The sequence below is a fragment of the Oryza sativa genome, chromosome 6 (assembly GCF_034140825.1).
Source record: "Oryza sativa Japonica Group chromosome 6, ASM3414082v1".
Lineage (NCBI taxonomy): Eukaryota > Viridiplantae > Streptophyta > Magnoliopsida > Poales > Poaceae > Oryza > Oryza sativa.
The window spans coordinates 5,273,609-5,289,640 of record NC_089040.1 but is presented as its reverse complement, the minus strand read 5'-3'; the positions used below and the strand labels follow the sequence as shown (position 1 = coordinate 5,289,640).

The window sequence follows — 16,032 nt, the reverse complement described above, 5'->3', positions numbered from 1 at the left end:
GATTGGGCTTTAGGAATTCTTTTTAAATAGATCTAATGGTGAAAAATAATGGGTCCACTATGTTATGTGAAAATTAACGGTTTGGTGTTTTGTTTTTTTCTCAGAATTTCTTGGATTTCCCTAATTTATTAGACCGTCACATGTCGGCTTAGGAGCGTTTATAGGAAGTTTAATAGACTTTTAGTATATAATAGATAGATAGTTTGGTTTGTTGCCCAGATATGCTAGTATTAAAATTTTGGTAGCACCGACAGTACCAGCCAACCATTTGTGTTGTTGCTGAAGCACTGGAGTGGAGTGCAGCCGTTCGTACAATCGGAGGATGACATGAAGGCGGTGTGAAACGACGGTCGAAACACTGTCCCTTTCAGTTACCACAGTTCGCGACGCACACGCGCTGCAAATCCGCCACACGGGCACGACCATCGTCGTTGTGTTCTTCGTCTGCGATTAGTCAGTGCTCGTCCGACGTGGTCACGTGGCTGACAGAGCGAGGCGACTAGCCGAATGTTTTCATCACCCTATCCCTGTGGCTTGTCGACGATGGCAAACATTTTTTTTGTTTGGATTAGTACAAGCTTTCATTTGCTTATTCCAGCGTTTCACCGGGCAACACACTCTATGTGCATATGTTTCGGAGTGCAGCCGTTCGTATTGGTAAATACCATTATTATAGAGAGTTTTGCCCGGTGATTTGTTTGCCTGGCGAAAAAAGGTAGTATAATGTTTTATCTTGAGAGAAAAAGTTGTACTACATGGTAGTAGTATATCTCTCGGCTGCAGATTGACACGAACATTACAACATTGAGTGAAAAAAAAAACCCAACATCTACAGCTACTTCCTCTGCATGAGGTGCGTGTGCAAGGAGAGCTTGATTAACCGCTAAAGTTCACCACAGGGACATGTTCACCAGACACCAAGTTCACCACTCCACAGGGACATGTTCCGCAGGACGAACAGGGTCGCGTGGCGCGTCAGGCAGCGCCGGAGCCGGGGTCGCGGCTGGCGGAGTGGGCGGAGGAGGGGACGACGAGGATGAGGCAGGCGGCGACGACGAGGGCGACGGCGAGCGCCACCGCAACAGTCACCCGCGCGAAGGGATCCACGGCGGGAGCATGAGGCGCAGCCGCCGCGGCGGCGGCGCCTCGAACGACGCGGACGTAGCGCGCGAGAAGCATGTTCCCGAGGACTGGCGCGGTGACGGCGCCCAAGACGAAGACGCAAATGGCGACGTCGTCGACGAGGCTCCGGCCGGAGAGGCCGAGCAGGACGCGGAGCACCTCGGGGCCGCCCACCACGGCGCAGCCGAGGGAGAGAACAATCGCCATCGCAACATCAGAAGCCATGGCGATCAAGAAGAGCACGCACGGAAAAGATCAAAACAAAAATTCGCAAGAATACCAAAAGAGAAAGCAGAGTCCTCTGAAAAGCCTCTCCTCTCTCTCTCTCTCTGCCTTGCTCACCCTGTTCACTGTTACCAGTAGATCAGGCAAGAAGTAGAGAAGAACAGAGGAGGAAGAGGTTGTGCACTGGTGTGTGTTGCTAGGTGTAGCATTTGCTCCGGGTAATATAGGCGATTCGGCACCTGGTTTGGGCATGGTTAGGTGGTGACGCCTCGTTCCAGCCAAGTCGGCACGGCGCGACGGGTCATCTCGGCAGCGAAAGAAAAAGGTGGATTGGAGTGTGGAGGCCATTAAGGACTAATCCGATCTTTGACTGATTTGATGTGCCTGTCCGTGTCACTGTGTTAGATCTCCCTATCCATGTGGTTTTGCCATCATCTTGGCTTAATCCCTATGCTTTCGAATACTTTGTTGGCAAAATTTTGGCATGGAGATATGTTCAGCTATAAGATAATGGTGAGAGTAAAGTTGATCGTAGCAACAAGCTGAATCCGTCGTATAATGCGTATTCTGTCGTTTGTTTTCTTACTCCTCCCTTACTTTGGACGAAAGGCATTACGCCAAGCTTTTACTAAAAAGAATACGAGTTCATTACAGACTAAGAAACAAAAAAACGACAGAAAGTAAAGAAAGGTAGCATGCTGGGGAACACCAGCTAACTCCTCCCCTACTTTGTCTCCCCTAATAACAACAACCAAATCAATATGCCCAGTGCCAAGAGGTTAACTACTTGAGGATAAGACACGGAGAAAAATAACGACAAGGTTGTGGCTTCTCAGCTGAACCCCATCGATTTGTTGACTAGGCTGTGAGATTTTCAGCCGAATTACGTGGGCCAGGTAATAGCTGCCAATATGTTGGTAGAGGCTGATCCTGTGACCCCCAGTACGAACACACACACACACACAAAAAGAAATACACGAGGAGGGCTACGAACTACCAATTCATAGAAGATCGTTTAATCATAACCTGCCCAGCGGTAGAAATGCTTCCGCTGAAAAATCTGAAATCAAAAGGACAAGTTCGGTGGATAAGCCGAAGCATAGCGATGGAGCCCGTAGGGAAAAGGAAGATCTTCCATGATCAGGTGGGAATCTATATTTTTGAAGGCAGCCAATTGCTTTTGGAGCCGTGAGCCGTCGACTAGGAAACTGATGCCTCTGACCTGCACATCCCACATGTGCACGCGCACGATGGGTGTGGTGACGACGAGCAAATGCGACGTTCCCCTCCAACCTGATAAAACCGGGATCTGATGGGCAGGCAGACCCTACATCCGGACAGGAGTAATAGAGTATCCATGCCGGCCATTTTGCCAGTTTGCAGGTATCTGAGCGCGAGCAACAACGGCAATTGAACACACCACATCTGCATTTTTTGCTGCAAATTAACCCAGCTCCTGATCGTGGTCCTAGCAGGTGGCCGTCAGGGAGTGCGGTTGTCCATTGACATGGAAAGCCACCAAGTCGAGGAGACCTTGACGTGTACCGTCGGCGATTTCTCTCGACCCGACTTTTGAAATTCTTCTCCGTAAATTGTGTGATGTAAGGGATGACGCTGGGGTAGCCTTGTGCACTCTCGGACAGTACGTGAGACTTCCTCGTGTACACACAAACATGTCCGCGTTGCTGGCTTGCTGCCTCAACTGTCACGATTCACGAATGCATCAACTTGTGCTCCCCTTTTTTTTGCACACACAAACATTGCACATTGCACTCTTTTTTTGTTCGATTTCATGTTGAGACGGTGACACGGCGACAGCGACCGACCGTCCAATCACATTTTCTCTCTCGGTGTATGGCCACGACTTCTGCCCTTTTTCTTTCGCAGCTGTCGTCATTGACCCGTGATGAGAGCTTTTACCTTTTACAGTGCTCGGGAGGCATCCTGTTATTACACATCAACCGTTGATTTGTTAAAGGGTACTTTAGAGATAGAAAATAACATACAGGGTAGTTTAGTAATTGTCAATTTTTTTTATCAATTATCAACTGAAACTTCTCATGGCCAACTGTTTGTTGCTCGCCCTTGATGATCTATCCATAGCAATCTGCCGTTAGTCCTCTGCAATAAAACGTTGGTAAAATTGTTTGTGCCTTTGGGACGTGGCACAACCCAACGTGTCGAGACCTCGCAGTGCAAACGCCTCCATCGTGCTCCTGGAACGGGAAAGAGGGGGAAGCTCTCTAGGCTAGAACCTGTCCAAAACATATGTGTCTGTATATCATCTCGCAGAAAGCCAGAAACACAGGCGTTAGAGCTTTTGCATAAGCGTGAGAAGACACGAGACACAGAGATGGCTTGCCCAACAACTCTTCTTTTTTTTGTTTACATTTGTTCCTCTCCCTCGATCGGCATGGACGCACGGTGGTTACCTGTTGATACGTCACTATCAAAGTATATCCAAATGCTGAAGCGTACGGAACCAAAGAGAGATCCAACAGAGATAACATTGAACAAACCAAACACGAATACGGGGCGCCTTTTTTCGGATTCGTCAAGAAAAGGAAATCATCCTAGGATGTACTATGGTGTATCACAAGCTCTGTTCGAATTGGTTCGACACATTCAAAATTCAGCTCTGATCTCAGAAGATCAATCGCTTTCGCCAATTAACATCACATAGCTGCGAGATAAACAGTAGAAAACCACACAGGTGATGGAGTAAAAGCTGTAAACTTGTCGAGAGACGAGAGCTGAGCAATCACACACACACTGACAAACACCCACAGGGAAGTGAAGAACAGCCTCGTATCAAGCGCGGGCGAACGTGGCGGAGGGAACGGTGGGGACGGCGAGGAGGCAGGCAGCGACGAGGAGCGCGACGGCGACGGCCACCGTCAGAGTCACCCGCGCGAAGCGCTCCGTGGTTGGGTCAGGGGCATTGCCCGCGACGCGGATGAAGCGGACCAGGAGCATAGCCCCGAGCACGGTGGCGGCCGTGACGGCGCAGATGACGCCGACGATGACGACGACGCCGGCGATGGGGCTGCTCTGCCCGGCGAGGTCCAGCAAGAGGCGGAGCGCCTCCGGGGCGCCCACCATGGCGCAGCCCAGGGAGAGAACAGTGGCCATCGCAAGATCACCTGCCATGGCGATCAACAAGAACAAATCTCTCAAGAACACCAAAAAGACGAGCTCTCGCTGGCAGCAAGAACAAGAAATCCCTTTCTTCTCCCGGTGCTCTCTCTCTAGCTCGCCTTCTCTCCTCTTCGCTATGTGTAGAACAGAGGGGAAGGAAGTGGATGGTCATATAAGCAGCGGATTGGATCGATCACTGATAGGGGAAATTCGGACAAGAAATATTGGGACGGGGACAGATGCTAGTTTGGTCAGAACCTGCGGCGTCCGAGGCGCTGTGACGCTGTCTGCTGACGTCATCGTGGACGAGGACGGAAAGTTCGCCATTTCCTAATGGAATGGAACGTGGAGGGTCAAATGCCAATCGAAAAGATCCGCAGAGCACTTCGGTTGGTTAGTTCGTTACTGTAGTAACGTCGACGGTAGTGCACAGCAAATCAGCAATGTTCAGAACAGTAGAAAGGTAAGTCCATACAGACACTGGTCACTGCTCTGGTACTACACTGTTCATGGTGATGACAGACTAACGTTACACGGCGAGATGGGACGACGCGTCGTACATGTTTCGTTGCCGCTTGCCGCTTGCCACACTGAGAGCGACGCCCGCGTACACGGCGTACCACCTGCAACTGAACAGCCGAATCAAACGACGTGCTATTCCTTAGCATTATTTCCCACATAGCTTCAGTTCGCGTCGTGATGAGTCGTATACTCGTATGGTCGCTATCACCGTGCTTCCATCAGAGCCGAGAAGATCGCTCTCGAATAAGATCGTTGAAAAGGTCAGGCTCTCAGGGCCTATCCCTGTGTTATGTTATCCGATCTTATTATTCAGAGTTCTAACTTAAGGGATGTGGAAGCTTTTCTTCAACATCTCCTCTTTTTTATTTCTCTTTATGCCCTTGCCCACAATGCCACTTGAGCTGAGTGCGAGGCGAGTACGAATCATCATCGTAGTTCCGTTTCTTTCCCTTTGTCATATTTGTGTCAAACCAAAGAAAGTGTCCCTCGGTGTGGTGGAACTGCATGTGATAGATACTCCAGTCACTAATAGTAGATGTACATGTACCCAATGATAGTAAAGTACGAAGATTTCCATTCATCTGTGCTGCCCTTTCCAAAAGGTTCCTTTCCCTAAAAAAAAATGGTTCCCTTCCAAAACGTGGCTGGAGAATGCACAAGCAATTCACGAGTGGTAGTGTATTTCCCTCCGTTATTGAGGCCCTGTTTAGATCCTGTCAAAAATTTTATACCATGTCACATCAAAAATTTAAATATCTGCATGAAGTATTATATATAGACAAAAAAATAACTAATTGTACAGATTGCGACTAATTTGCAAGACGAATCTTTTAAACCTAATTGCTCCATGATTTGACAATGTGATACTACAGTAAACATTTGCTAATAACGGATTAATTAGGCTTAATAAATTTATCTCATAGTTTACTGACGGATTCTGTAATTAGTTTTTTTATTAGTGCCCAAACACCCTATACAACACCCTATATAATATCCAATGTGACACGCCAAAACTTTACACCCCTGGATCTAAACACCTCCCCCCCCCCAATACGAAACGAACACGAACCAAAAAAGCACCACTCTTCCTGATTACACCAAAGATACCTATGTACAAGTGCCACCGTAGGAATAAGTTCACTAGAGATCCCTCAGTTTAATAGCGAGGTTTTTTTAGGACCCTTAACCATAAAATCAGAAAATGTGTACCCCTAAACTCACTCAAAGGAGCTCCCATGACAGTATTGACTTAATTTTTACCCGGTTTTGCTGATGTGGCATCCTAGTCAGCAAAAAATAAAAATAATAAATGTGGGACCCACATGTAAGTGAGGAAAAATATGGGGTTAACAATCCTAGTCAACAGTTTCCTCTTTTTCTTTTTCTCTTCTACTCTTTCGGTTTTATCTTTGCTGCAGATGGGGTGGCAGCGGTGCGCGGCCGGAGGCAGGCGGAGCGGCCGCATCGGCGGGCGAGCGAGGCTGCGGAGTGTCGGCAGCGGCAAGCGGCGGGCGAGCGCGACGGCAGCGGGCGAGTGGCGCCTCTGGGTCGGGAGGTGCAGAGGGGCTTGGGACATGGGGTCATGGGGGGGGCGAGCAGCGGCTCCGGGATCGGGAGGAGCATCAGCTGCGGCAGGCGGCGGCTCCGGGCGCGGGAGGAGTATGTGAAAATGGAATATTCAGATTCATTGATCTAAGTTATGTCCCATACCTATGTTTTTTAGACGAAGAGAGTACTCACTCGGTTAAAAAATAATAATTTTAATTTATTCTTAGAATTGGATTTGTTTTACTAAAAAAAGTACTCCATTCTATGAGGTACCGAGGTGATCCACTAACTTGACGTCGCTGCTGACATGCTGTACAACTAGGTCCCGCCGCCGGCGATATCTTGCGTGAAACCGACCCTTTGGAATTCCGAATTTCTGATCAATCATCCAAAATTTCACGTATCCAAATGTTGTGCGCTTTCGGACTTTGATGTACCACCAGTTCCCGTACGCGAAGAGAGCACCGCTATATAAGCCACTAATCACAGGGTTTGGTACAGCATGTTTCACTTTGAAACGGAAGCAATATAATGTTTCACTTTACACACAACATGGTCATGCTATTCTCCATCGGTATCCCCTTCGCCAATTCGATTGCGATCTCGCTTTGCACACAACTTGCAACAAAGCAAGCAGTGATCGACAAGGGTTGGTCGGTGCACGTCCGACGTGGGCACATTGCTGATGCCTGACGGGGCAAAGTGAACAAGTGGGACGTTTCCGGTCCATGAGGTTACGTGCGGGCATGGTCAATTTGGGAACCCGGTCCAATAGCAAATATATATGTGGTCATTCGCCGTGCTTACTGTTACTGAGGTTTGCCTGTTCAATCTCCTTCGCTCTTCCTGTTGCCTCTTGTCTAATCTATAAACACAGTGACAGAGCTAGAAATTTTCTAAGCCTAAAACTCGAGTAGAGCTCAACTAATAAGATATTAGTTTTCTAAAGAAAAATATATGGTGATTTAAAAGGATTGAGGCATATTTATGGAGGCATGTCTAGGGCTCAAGTCCAAGCTACCCTAGGTTTGTCTCCGCCCCTGTATAAACGTGTAGGGTAGTGTGGTTCACTCAACACCTTTCTCTTTCCAGCATTTCCCCTGTTTTTAGAGATCACAACCAATTTTTATGTGATTATGTACAAAGAGAAACTTAAAAGTATGTTTACTACTTCAATTGGATTCCTGTAGCTGGACTTGGAACGATCGAAATGATTGGCTGATCGCATAGCTCGGTGCCATATTGCAGAACGGAAGACAGAGATGGAGGGCAAGAATGGCACTTTGGCACACGGCACGTGTTGAAGCGAGATAGGTTGCGTTGCAGATTTCAGATGGATTGCCATTGCATCAGTCCCAGGTCCCCAGCCAGGCGCCACAAGACTGACATGTAAAGCGAAGACGCACTAACGCCACTTGTATATACGATCGTCTCCACGCGCGACCTAAACGCAACGACTCTTCGGCACGATCGATCGCGCCCTGCCCTGGACTTTCTCGCGAGCTGCTGCAAACCGTCCTTTTGTGATGGATGTCCCGCACTCTTTGAATTCCCTGGTTGGCTGGTCGTGCCAGTGGGTGATCGTATCCTGCCGTTTGGGCGTCGCGAGCCGCGGATCGTCAGTACCCCGCACCGAAGCTGGCTTTCAGTCGGTCCGAGCAAAGTTGAGTTCAGTCGAGGTAGGACGATGGTGACATTGGTGTCATGGTGTGGATCGATCGATCGACAGCCTCTCCTTTTTCCCGTTGAAACTTGGTAGGAGCACGTCGGAAAATACAGAACTTGGTTGGACTAGTCGTTATTTCCGTCAAATTTGGGCTTGGACTACGGTAGTAGTACGTACAGTCCCAGAGTAAATCTACGTACGTTGTCGATCTCTCAGCTTGCAGGAAGAATGTACTTAGCGCCAGGTGTAGTACTTTTGCTTGCACGCACGAACTACGCACTTTTCACAGCATTTTTCGACCCATCGAGTATTTGGTATTTCGAGTGGCTCGCGAATGGTGTCGCCCGTTCTGGTGGCGTGAATCGACTCGTACGTCTCTGACAATCCGTTCACCCGACTTCTCCCAACTGGAATCGAGAAACTCATCGGGAGATAAATCCAACTGGCCAGTTTTCAGGCGATTACTGGTGCATCTGCATTAGTATATTCTTGATGATCAGGTCAAGGTCAATAGGCAGGGCGGCGCCCGTGGGGTGGGCCAGGGCGGCGCGGTCCCTTTTGTTCTTCGGTGGGGATCGCGGCCACGAAATTTTAGGTCGGGTTGGGTGGAATTTTGGAGGATGCGTCCAGCACGTGTGATTGTGAACTGATCGACGACCGGTCGGTCAGGATGGCAATGGTAAAGTTGGTACCATATACGCGGAGAATTATGAGGATTGAGGAGGGTTCGTTCATCACTGGAATTATAGGAAAAGAAATGCCGAACAATCAGTTTTTGGTAGCACCGATAGTAACAGGATGAACAATCAGTTTCAGGGTTTCTCAAATAGTTTGGTTTATTACCCAGATATGCTAGTGCTACTAAATTTTTGGTAGCACCGATAGTACATGCAGGCATCCATTTGTATTGTTGCTGAGTGCAGCCGTTGGTATAGTCGGAGGATGCCATGATCACAAGTATATACTCCTAGAACATACATTTTTTTTAAAAAAAAAGAATGTCTTTACGAACAAATGAAGTTTATCCGTTTATTCTCCAACGTTATAACTAACTCCCACGATTCTAAGGGGAAAAAAGTATGTCAAATTGTTGAGAGAGCATAAGTAAACTCCGGTGTGAAATGACGGTCGAAGCACTGTCTCTTTCCGCTATCACAGTTCACAGATCATCGCACGTCGCACGCGCAGCATATCCACCACACGGGCACGACCATCGTCGTTGTGTTCTTCGTCTGCGATTAGTCAGTGCTCGTCCGACGTGGTCACGTGGCTGACAGAGCGAGGCGACTAGCCGAATGTTTTCATCACCCTATCCCTAAGGATTGTGAGGATTCGGATCAGGTGCAGTCACTACTGCAACTTTAGCAGTATCCATCATCCAACCATCCAGCACATAAGGGATGGTCTAGATTCGTTGCTTAATTTCCCCCAGCTTTTCACCTACTCTCTGACTCGAGCAAATGTGTTTTGGAGGGAAAAGTCTGAGAGGGAAGTAAGAATTGGCGCCAATTTTACCATGGGAAGCATACTTTACCTCCTACCGCTGCACATCACACGCAATTAATTTGGATATTATCTTTTTTTCCCTAGGGTTCTATTAATGTTGAAGATGTCATCTTATCTTAAAATTTCATTTGAAGAGGTCAATAGAACTTAGAAGGCATCGTGCTGATTTTGGAAGCAGATGATGATCTACTTTTGGATCATGAAAACTTTTGTAACTGGGTTAATCTAGCAGTAGCATAGCTAGTTGATTTTGAAAGCTTTTGTGTCAGTGGATGCATGACACCTAATTTTAGCGAAAATAGTTAGGGTATGTTTAGTTCACGAAAAGAAAATTTTTGAGTGTCATATCGGACGTTTGACCAGATGTCGGAAGGGTTTTCGGACACGAATGAAAAAACTAATTTCATAACTCACCTGGAAACCGCGAGACGGATTTATTAAGCCTAATTAATCCGTGATTAGCATATATGGGTTACTGTAGCACTTATAGCTATCATGTACTCCATCCGGTTCCATATTATTTGACGTTTTAGATAAGGTTGAGGCCAAACTTTTATAAATTTGACCATCAATAATTTTAAAAATATTTAGTTTAAAGGACAACATATATAGATTTGTCTTTCAAAGCACCATAATAAAAGTAAATATATATTTATTTATTTTATATATTATAATAGAAAAATAAGGTCAAAAGATATATTTTTGTATACCGTGTCATTAAAATGAAACCGGAGGGAGTACTAATTAGGCTCAAAAGATTCGTCTCGCAATTTCTATGCAAATTGTGCAACTACTTTTTTTATTTATCTATATTTAATGCGTCATATATGTTTCCAAAGATTCGATGTGACATTTTTGGAAAAAATATTTTGGGAACTAAACAAGGGCTTAAACTCAGCTCATTTTGTCAATTATGCGTGCAAGATATTATGAAGTTCAATATAATGAAATGAAGTATGTGTCTACTTTTCTTTAACAATATTTGGGTTTTCTTAAAGTTCAAGAAAATCTATTATATTATTAAGACAGCTTGAAAAGAAGGCACCACGTTCGCTGTGGAGGCTAGAAATTCCCACATTAATCGGAGAAAAAGAAAAAAAAGAGTCCAAGTAGAAATACAATCTGAAAAATAACTGAAATTCGGAATTAAAAATAAACAATATTGAAAGAGGAGACCATATAAGAACCCAATACGTGATTAATTAAAATTCAGAATAATAAATAAATAAATTGCTGAAATTAGAAAAAAAGAAAAAAAAAGAGTTCGAGTAGGAATACAAATTTGAAATTACTAAAAGAATAATGGTCTAGATTTACCGTATAAAATATAATCATATCAATCTAATTATAGATCATACAATCCGCACTAGGAGTCCTTGTCCGTTTAGAAAAATCAATTGCAGAACTGTATAGTATAGAGTTATGATTCTAAACCAACATACATTGCCGCACATATATAGGGTGGAGATACCAGTCCAGCACGCTTAGGCTGCAGCAACAGAAAAATAATATAGTGCCCTCATTTCATACAAGTCCATATATTAGAACCCAATACGAGATTAATTAAAATTCAAAATAAAAAGTAAAATAAAATCCGAAATTAGAAATAAGAAAATAAAAGAAGAGTTCAACTTGGAATGCAATTTAAAAATAACTTAAATTCGTAATAAAAAATAAAGACTATTTAAAGAATACACCATCTGGAACCCATAACGAGATTAATTAAAATTCCAAATAAGTAATAAAATAAATTCTGAAAATAGAATAAAACAACTAGGAATATAGTTTATAAATAAAATCTATCGGAATGAAAAATATGAAAATTTCAAAAAAAAATCATCTAGAACACAACGATGATAAATGACAATAAATATCGAAGAAGTAACGGGGCTGTAAAGGAGTAGGGTGGTGACAGCCAGGGTTTACCAAACCGCCGGGGCCGGGGTTACCGCGCCCCGGCGGTAAGCACGGTTACCGCGCGGTAACTGCGGTAACCGTGAAAACCGTACAAAACCATGCAAAATTCATCAAAAATTCAAATTATTTTTTAAATTTATTTGAGTTTAAGGAGGTTACTGCGGTATTTATATTATCGTACCCCCGCGGTAAGCCCGGTAACCGCGCGGTTACCGGCGGTATGGTGAACCCTGGTGACAGTTGATGGAACATCTAAAAACTATTAACAAAACCCCAAATAGAATCCCAATGACAATTAAAAGGAGTGACGACGGACATGCCGTTAAGCAGCACGGTCACGACGGTTGGCGGGATTTCTAAAAAAGTAAAAAATAAACCTCAATGATAATCACATTCGATTTTAAAATCTCAAATATAATAAAGAGTGGGAAGAAGCGGGGCGAGCCGTAGAGGAGTTCAGACGGTTTGGTGGGACTCTATAAAGTAAAAATTGAACTCAAATGATAATTATGTTCAATTTTTAAAATCCCAATGACAATAAAGAGAGGAAGCAGCGGATGGGCCGTAGAGAAGTATATTGACAGCTTTTAATGGGACTTCTAAAAATAAAAAAATAAAACCCAATGAGACAATAAACTCAAAAAAAACTATAAGATCCAATTTTTAAAGGTTAAAAGGAGAATTAATATAAGCCATGGTAGATCGAGAAAGCAAATAAAGAAAAGGGTGACAAAAAAAAGCAAGGGGTAGCAACTGATGTGATTTTTATAAAAGTTACAAAATTAGAAATATGGGGATGATATGGTTTGGTCTTTCAAAGTCTTAAAACAATGAAATATCTATTGAATAAATTATAAATAAAATCATATTAAAAATATATAATTTTGTATCGGTGCTAGCCGCGCAATTGCGCGGGCCACCCAGCTAGTTCAGATCAAAAGGAGAGAAATTGCAGGCAAAATCTGAACTGAAGCTGTTCTATGCTTGTTCAAATAGCTAAAATGATGCATGACACGGTTAAATCTGGGCCATCCCTCGTGTGCTGGATGGCTGGATGATTGGGTACTGCCAAAGTTATAGTCACAGTCGTGACTGCACCTGATCCGAATCCGGATTGTGGACGATGGCAAACTATCTTATTTTGTTTGGATTAGTACAGGCTTTCATTTGCTTAACCCTGCGTTTCACCGGGCAACACTCTGGATTTGTACATATTTCGGACTGCACCGTTCGTATTGGTAAGGACCGTTATTATCATCCGGTAGTACAAGAGCACCACGAAACATTTACAGAGTTTTGCCCGGTGATCTGTTTGCCTGGTGAAAAGGTAGTCTTTTATCTCGAGAGAAAAAAAAATACATTCATAGTATTTCTCTCGGCTGCAGATTGACACGAACACTACAAGTCTACAACCTATCGACGAATGGTAAGATTGTATAGGTGGAATGACAAAATAAAAAACCAGCAGCTGCTTCCTCTGCATGAGCTGCGTACAAGGAGAGCTTGATTAACCGCTAAAAAGACCGCGCAATCCAGACACCACAAAGGCACAAACATAACATGTGACCTACACCGCGTACGAACGGGATAGAAGCCGCGGTACGCGCACCGGCACTACCCACCACCGCACCACGTGTCGTCGTGTCCACGTCGACGGCGCGCGGCGCGGCGCGTCAGGCAGCGCAGCCGGGGTCGCGGCCGGCGGAGGGGACGACGAGGAGGCAGGCGGCGACGATGAAGACGACGGCGAGCGCCACCGCGACAGTCACCCGCGCGAAGGGATCCACGGCGGGCGCGGGGGCGCCTCCAACGCCGTCCGCTTTGCCCGCGGCGCGGAAGTAGCGCGCGAGAAGCACGGTGCCGAGGACTGGCGCGGTGGCGGCGCAGATGAGGAAGACGCAAATGGCGATGTCGGCGACGGGACTCCGGCCGGAGAGGCCGAGCAGTATGCGGAGCGCCTCGGGGCCGCCCGCCACGGCGCAGCCAAGAGAGAGAACAATTGCCATCACAAGATCAGAAGCCATGGGAATCAAAAACGGCACGCACGGAAGGGATCAAGGGAACGGGTTGAGCCAAAACAAAAAAAAAATCGCAAGAAATACCAAAGAGAAAACAGAGAAAATTCTCTCCTCTCTCTGCCTCGCTCACCCTGTTCACTGTCTAGTAGAAAAGGTAGAAGTAGAAGAACAGAGGAGGAGGAGGAAGAACCGAAGAACGTTTGCTCCGGGTAATATAGCCGATAGATGCGCATTTGGAGCTCAGGTTTCGGCACCCGGTTTGGGCATGGCTAGTTGGCCGTGCAGGACACCTCGTTCCACGTCGGCACGGTGCGTCGGTCATCTGGGCAGCGAAAGCGAAAGGCGGGTTGGCATTCATATTTCATTTCGTGGGTGTGGAAGCAATTACGGACTACTTCGATCTTGACGGCTGATTTTCTCTACCTGTATGTGTTGGATCTCCGTATCGGCGTATCCATATCCCATAATATTAGGCCGAGTTTAGTTCCAAAATTTTTCTTCGAACTTCTAACTTTTCTATCACATCGAAACTTTCCTACACACATAAACTTTCAACTTTTCCGTCACTTCGTTTCAATTTTAACCAAACTTTCAATTTTGGCGTGAACTAAATACACCTATTAGTTTACTGTATGTTTAGTTTGGAGAAAAGATGAAATGGGTTAGACTCATCTTTATTTTTTATGGAATTGCCCCATTATCTGTTTGGTCTTGCTCTTTTATGATGGAGGGGTTGTGGCCCGCATGTCAGTGATAGAGAGGAAGTGTGTTGGATTGATTCAACAGCGACTCGTCTTGGTGTTCTAGGCTAAGAGGGGTGACGATCAGCAGAGGCTCTGGGGTTTAGTAGGGGTGACAATTCCCCTACAGGATCGAAAGCAGGTCGAGATTTCAACCCATATAAGTGCTACAGTAACCCACATATGCTAATGACGGATTAATTAGGCTCAAAAGATTCGTCCTGCGATTTCCCGGCGAGTTATGAAATTAGTTTTTTCATTCGTGTCCGAAAAGCCTTTCCAACATCCGGTCAAACATCCGATGTGATCCCTAAAAATTTTCTTTTCGCGATCTAAACAGGCCGTCCATTTGTGAAGATATCCTCTGCCTTTAGCTTGAAGGCAGCAGGCAGCAACATGATGTGAATGCGCTGTTCAAGTCTCAACGGGGGCATAAACGCTCGTGGCATATGCCGAAACGGCACAGCGACACGAGCTCCTTTCAATGGTTACACGAGTGATGAATCGCCTCGTCACGCCTCGCCGCCGATCTGACCGTCCTGGGACGACTAATTGTCCCTTTTTAAAGTAGACTGATGTGCTGATTGGCTAGACCAGCTGCTTCTCCTGTTGGGTACAAGCAGAACTGCCGTCTTGGTACAATGTACAGATACCGACGTGGCGTGTCTTAAATTCCCCTACTGTATGGCGTGGCAATAATCCACCTCTGGAGATAAATCACGACGGGAAAATTATGCGGCAAAATGTTCAGTCCAGGAGAGAACAATACTTCCTTCATCCTTCAAAAAAACAACTTAGTACTATAAATTTAAGCATATCTATTTCCAAATTCATTGCAATAGAATGTATTACATCTAATTCCAGTTAGTTTTACCAAACTCCGCTTTTGGTGTCCCTTTTTTCTTTGAAGGAAGGCCCTTTTATTTATGCAAACATGCACATGGCGACCTGAAACTATTGAAAATGCATTTTCAGTTCGCTTTTACTATGAGCGAGATAGCGACCGTCTGTCCAATTGTTTCTCTGGGCGTACCGCGTACGCCCCCCACTACCACCGTTCTCTGACGCAGTTGGTGAGATGGATGGACCCATGCTACCAGTGGTAGCCGTCCTCCTCTGCAACATGGAACAAATCGTTGCTGAAATCGTGCCTTTGAGACGTGCCAGTGCCAAGCTTATCGACACCTCGCTGCTCAAACACTTCCATCCTGATCTCATCTGCACAATCAGCCACCGCAACGAGAGAGTCAGAGATCGAGGCCGAGAAGCTCACTAGGCTAGAACCGGATACTGACCTGTCCAGAACGTACGTGTCGGGGTACAAAATTTTTAGAGTACCATACGATCGATATAAGTGTTTGACGGCACGTGCATGAGACGGTTTGTCCAACAACCCTTTTGTTCTAGTATAACCTTTGTTCCTCTGATCCTCTCCCTCAAGCTGGTTAACTGGTGATACGTCACAATCAAATCGGCATAACTAAATGCGCGAAACATATGGACCAAAAAGAGAGAATCCGAAACTCCAAACCCAACAGAGATAGTAACATAAAGATATGTGCATATGGCATTAGGGAAAGAACTAAAACAGACGCATCAGGAGATGAAATCATCCAGGGACATTCCGTGA

At 45.5% G+C, this 16,032-nt stretch overlaps 2 protein-coding genes across 2 annotated transcripts; both read right to left on the bottom strand.

Moving 5' to 3' along the window:
* Positions 1-716: 716 nt before the first annotated feature.
* Positions 717-1,542, bottom strand: LOC107278564 (uncharacterized). The gene has a single exon (XM_015787216.3). The coding sequence runs from the start codon at positions 1,345-1,347 to the stop codon at positions 976-978; it is 372 nt and encodes a 123-aa protein (XP_015642702.1). The 5' UTR covers positions 1,348-1,542; the 3' UTR covers positions 717-975.
* A 2,406-nt stretch (positions 1,543-3,948) lies between these two features.
* Positions 3,949-4,627, bottom strand: LOC107281344 (uncharacterized). Its single transcript, XM_015787188.3, has one exon. The coding sequence runs from the start codon at positions 4,495-4,497 to the stop codon at positions 4,159-4,161; it is 339 nt and encodes a 112-aa protein (XP_015642674.1). The 5' UTR covers positions 4,498-4,627; the 3' UTR covers positions 3,949-4,158.
* Positions 4,628-16,032: the final 11,405 nt, after the last annotated feature.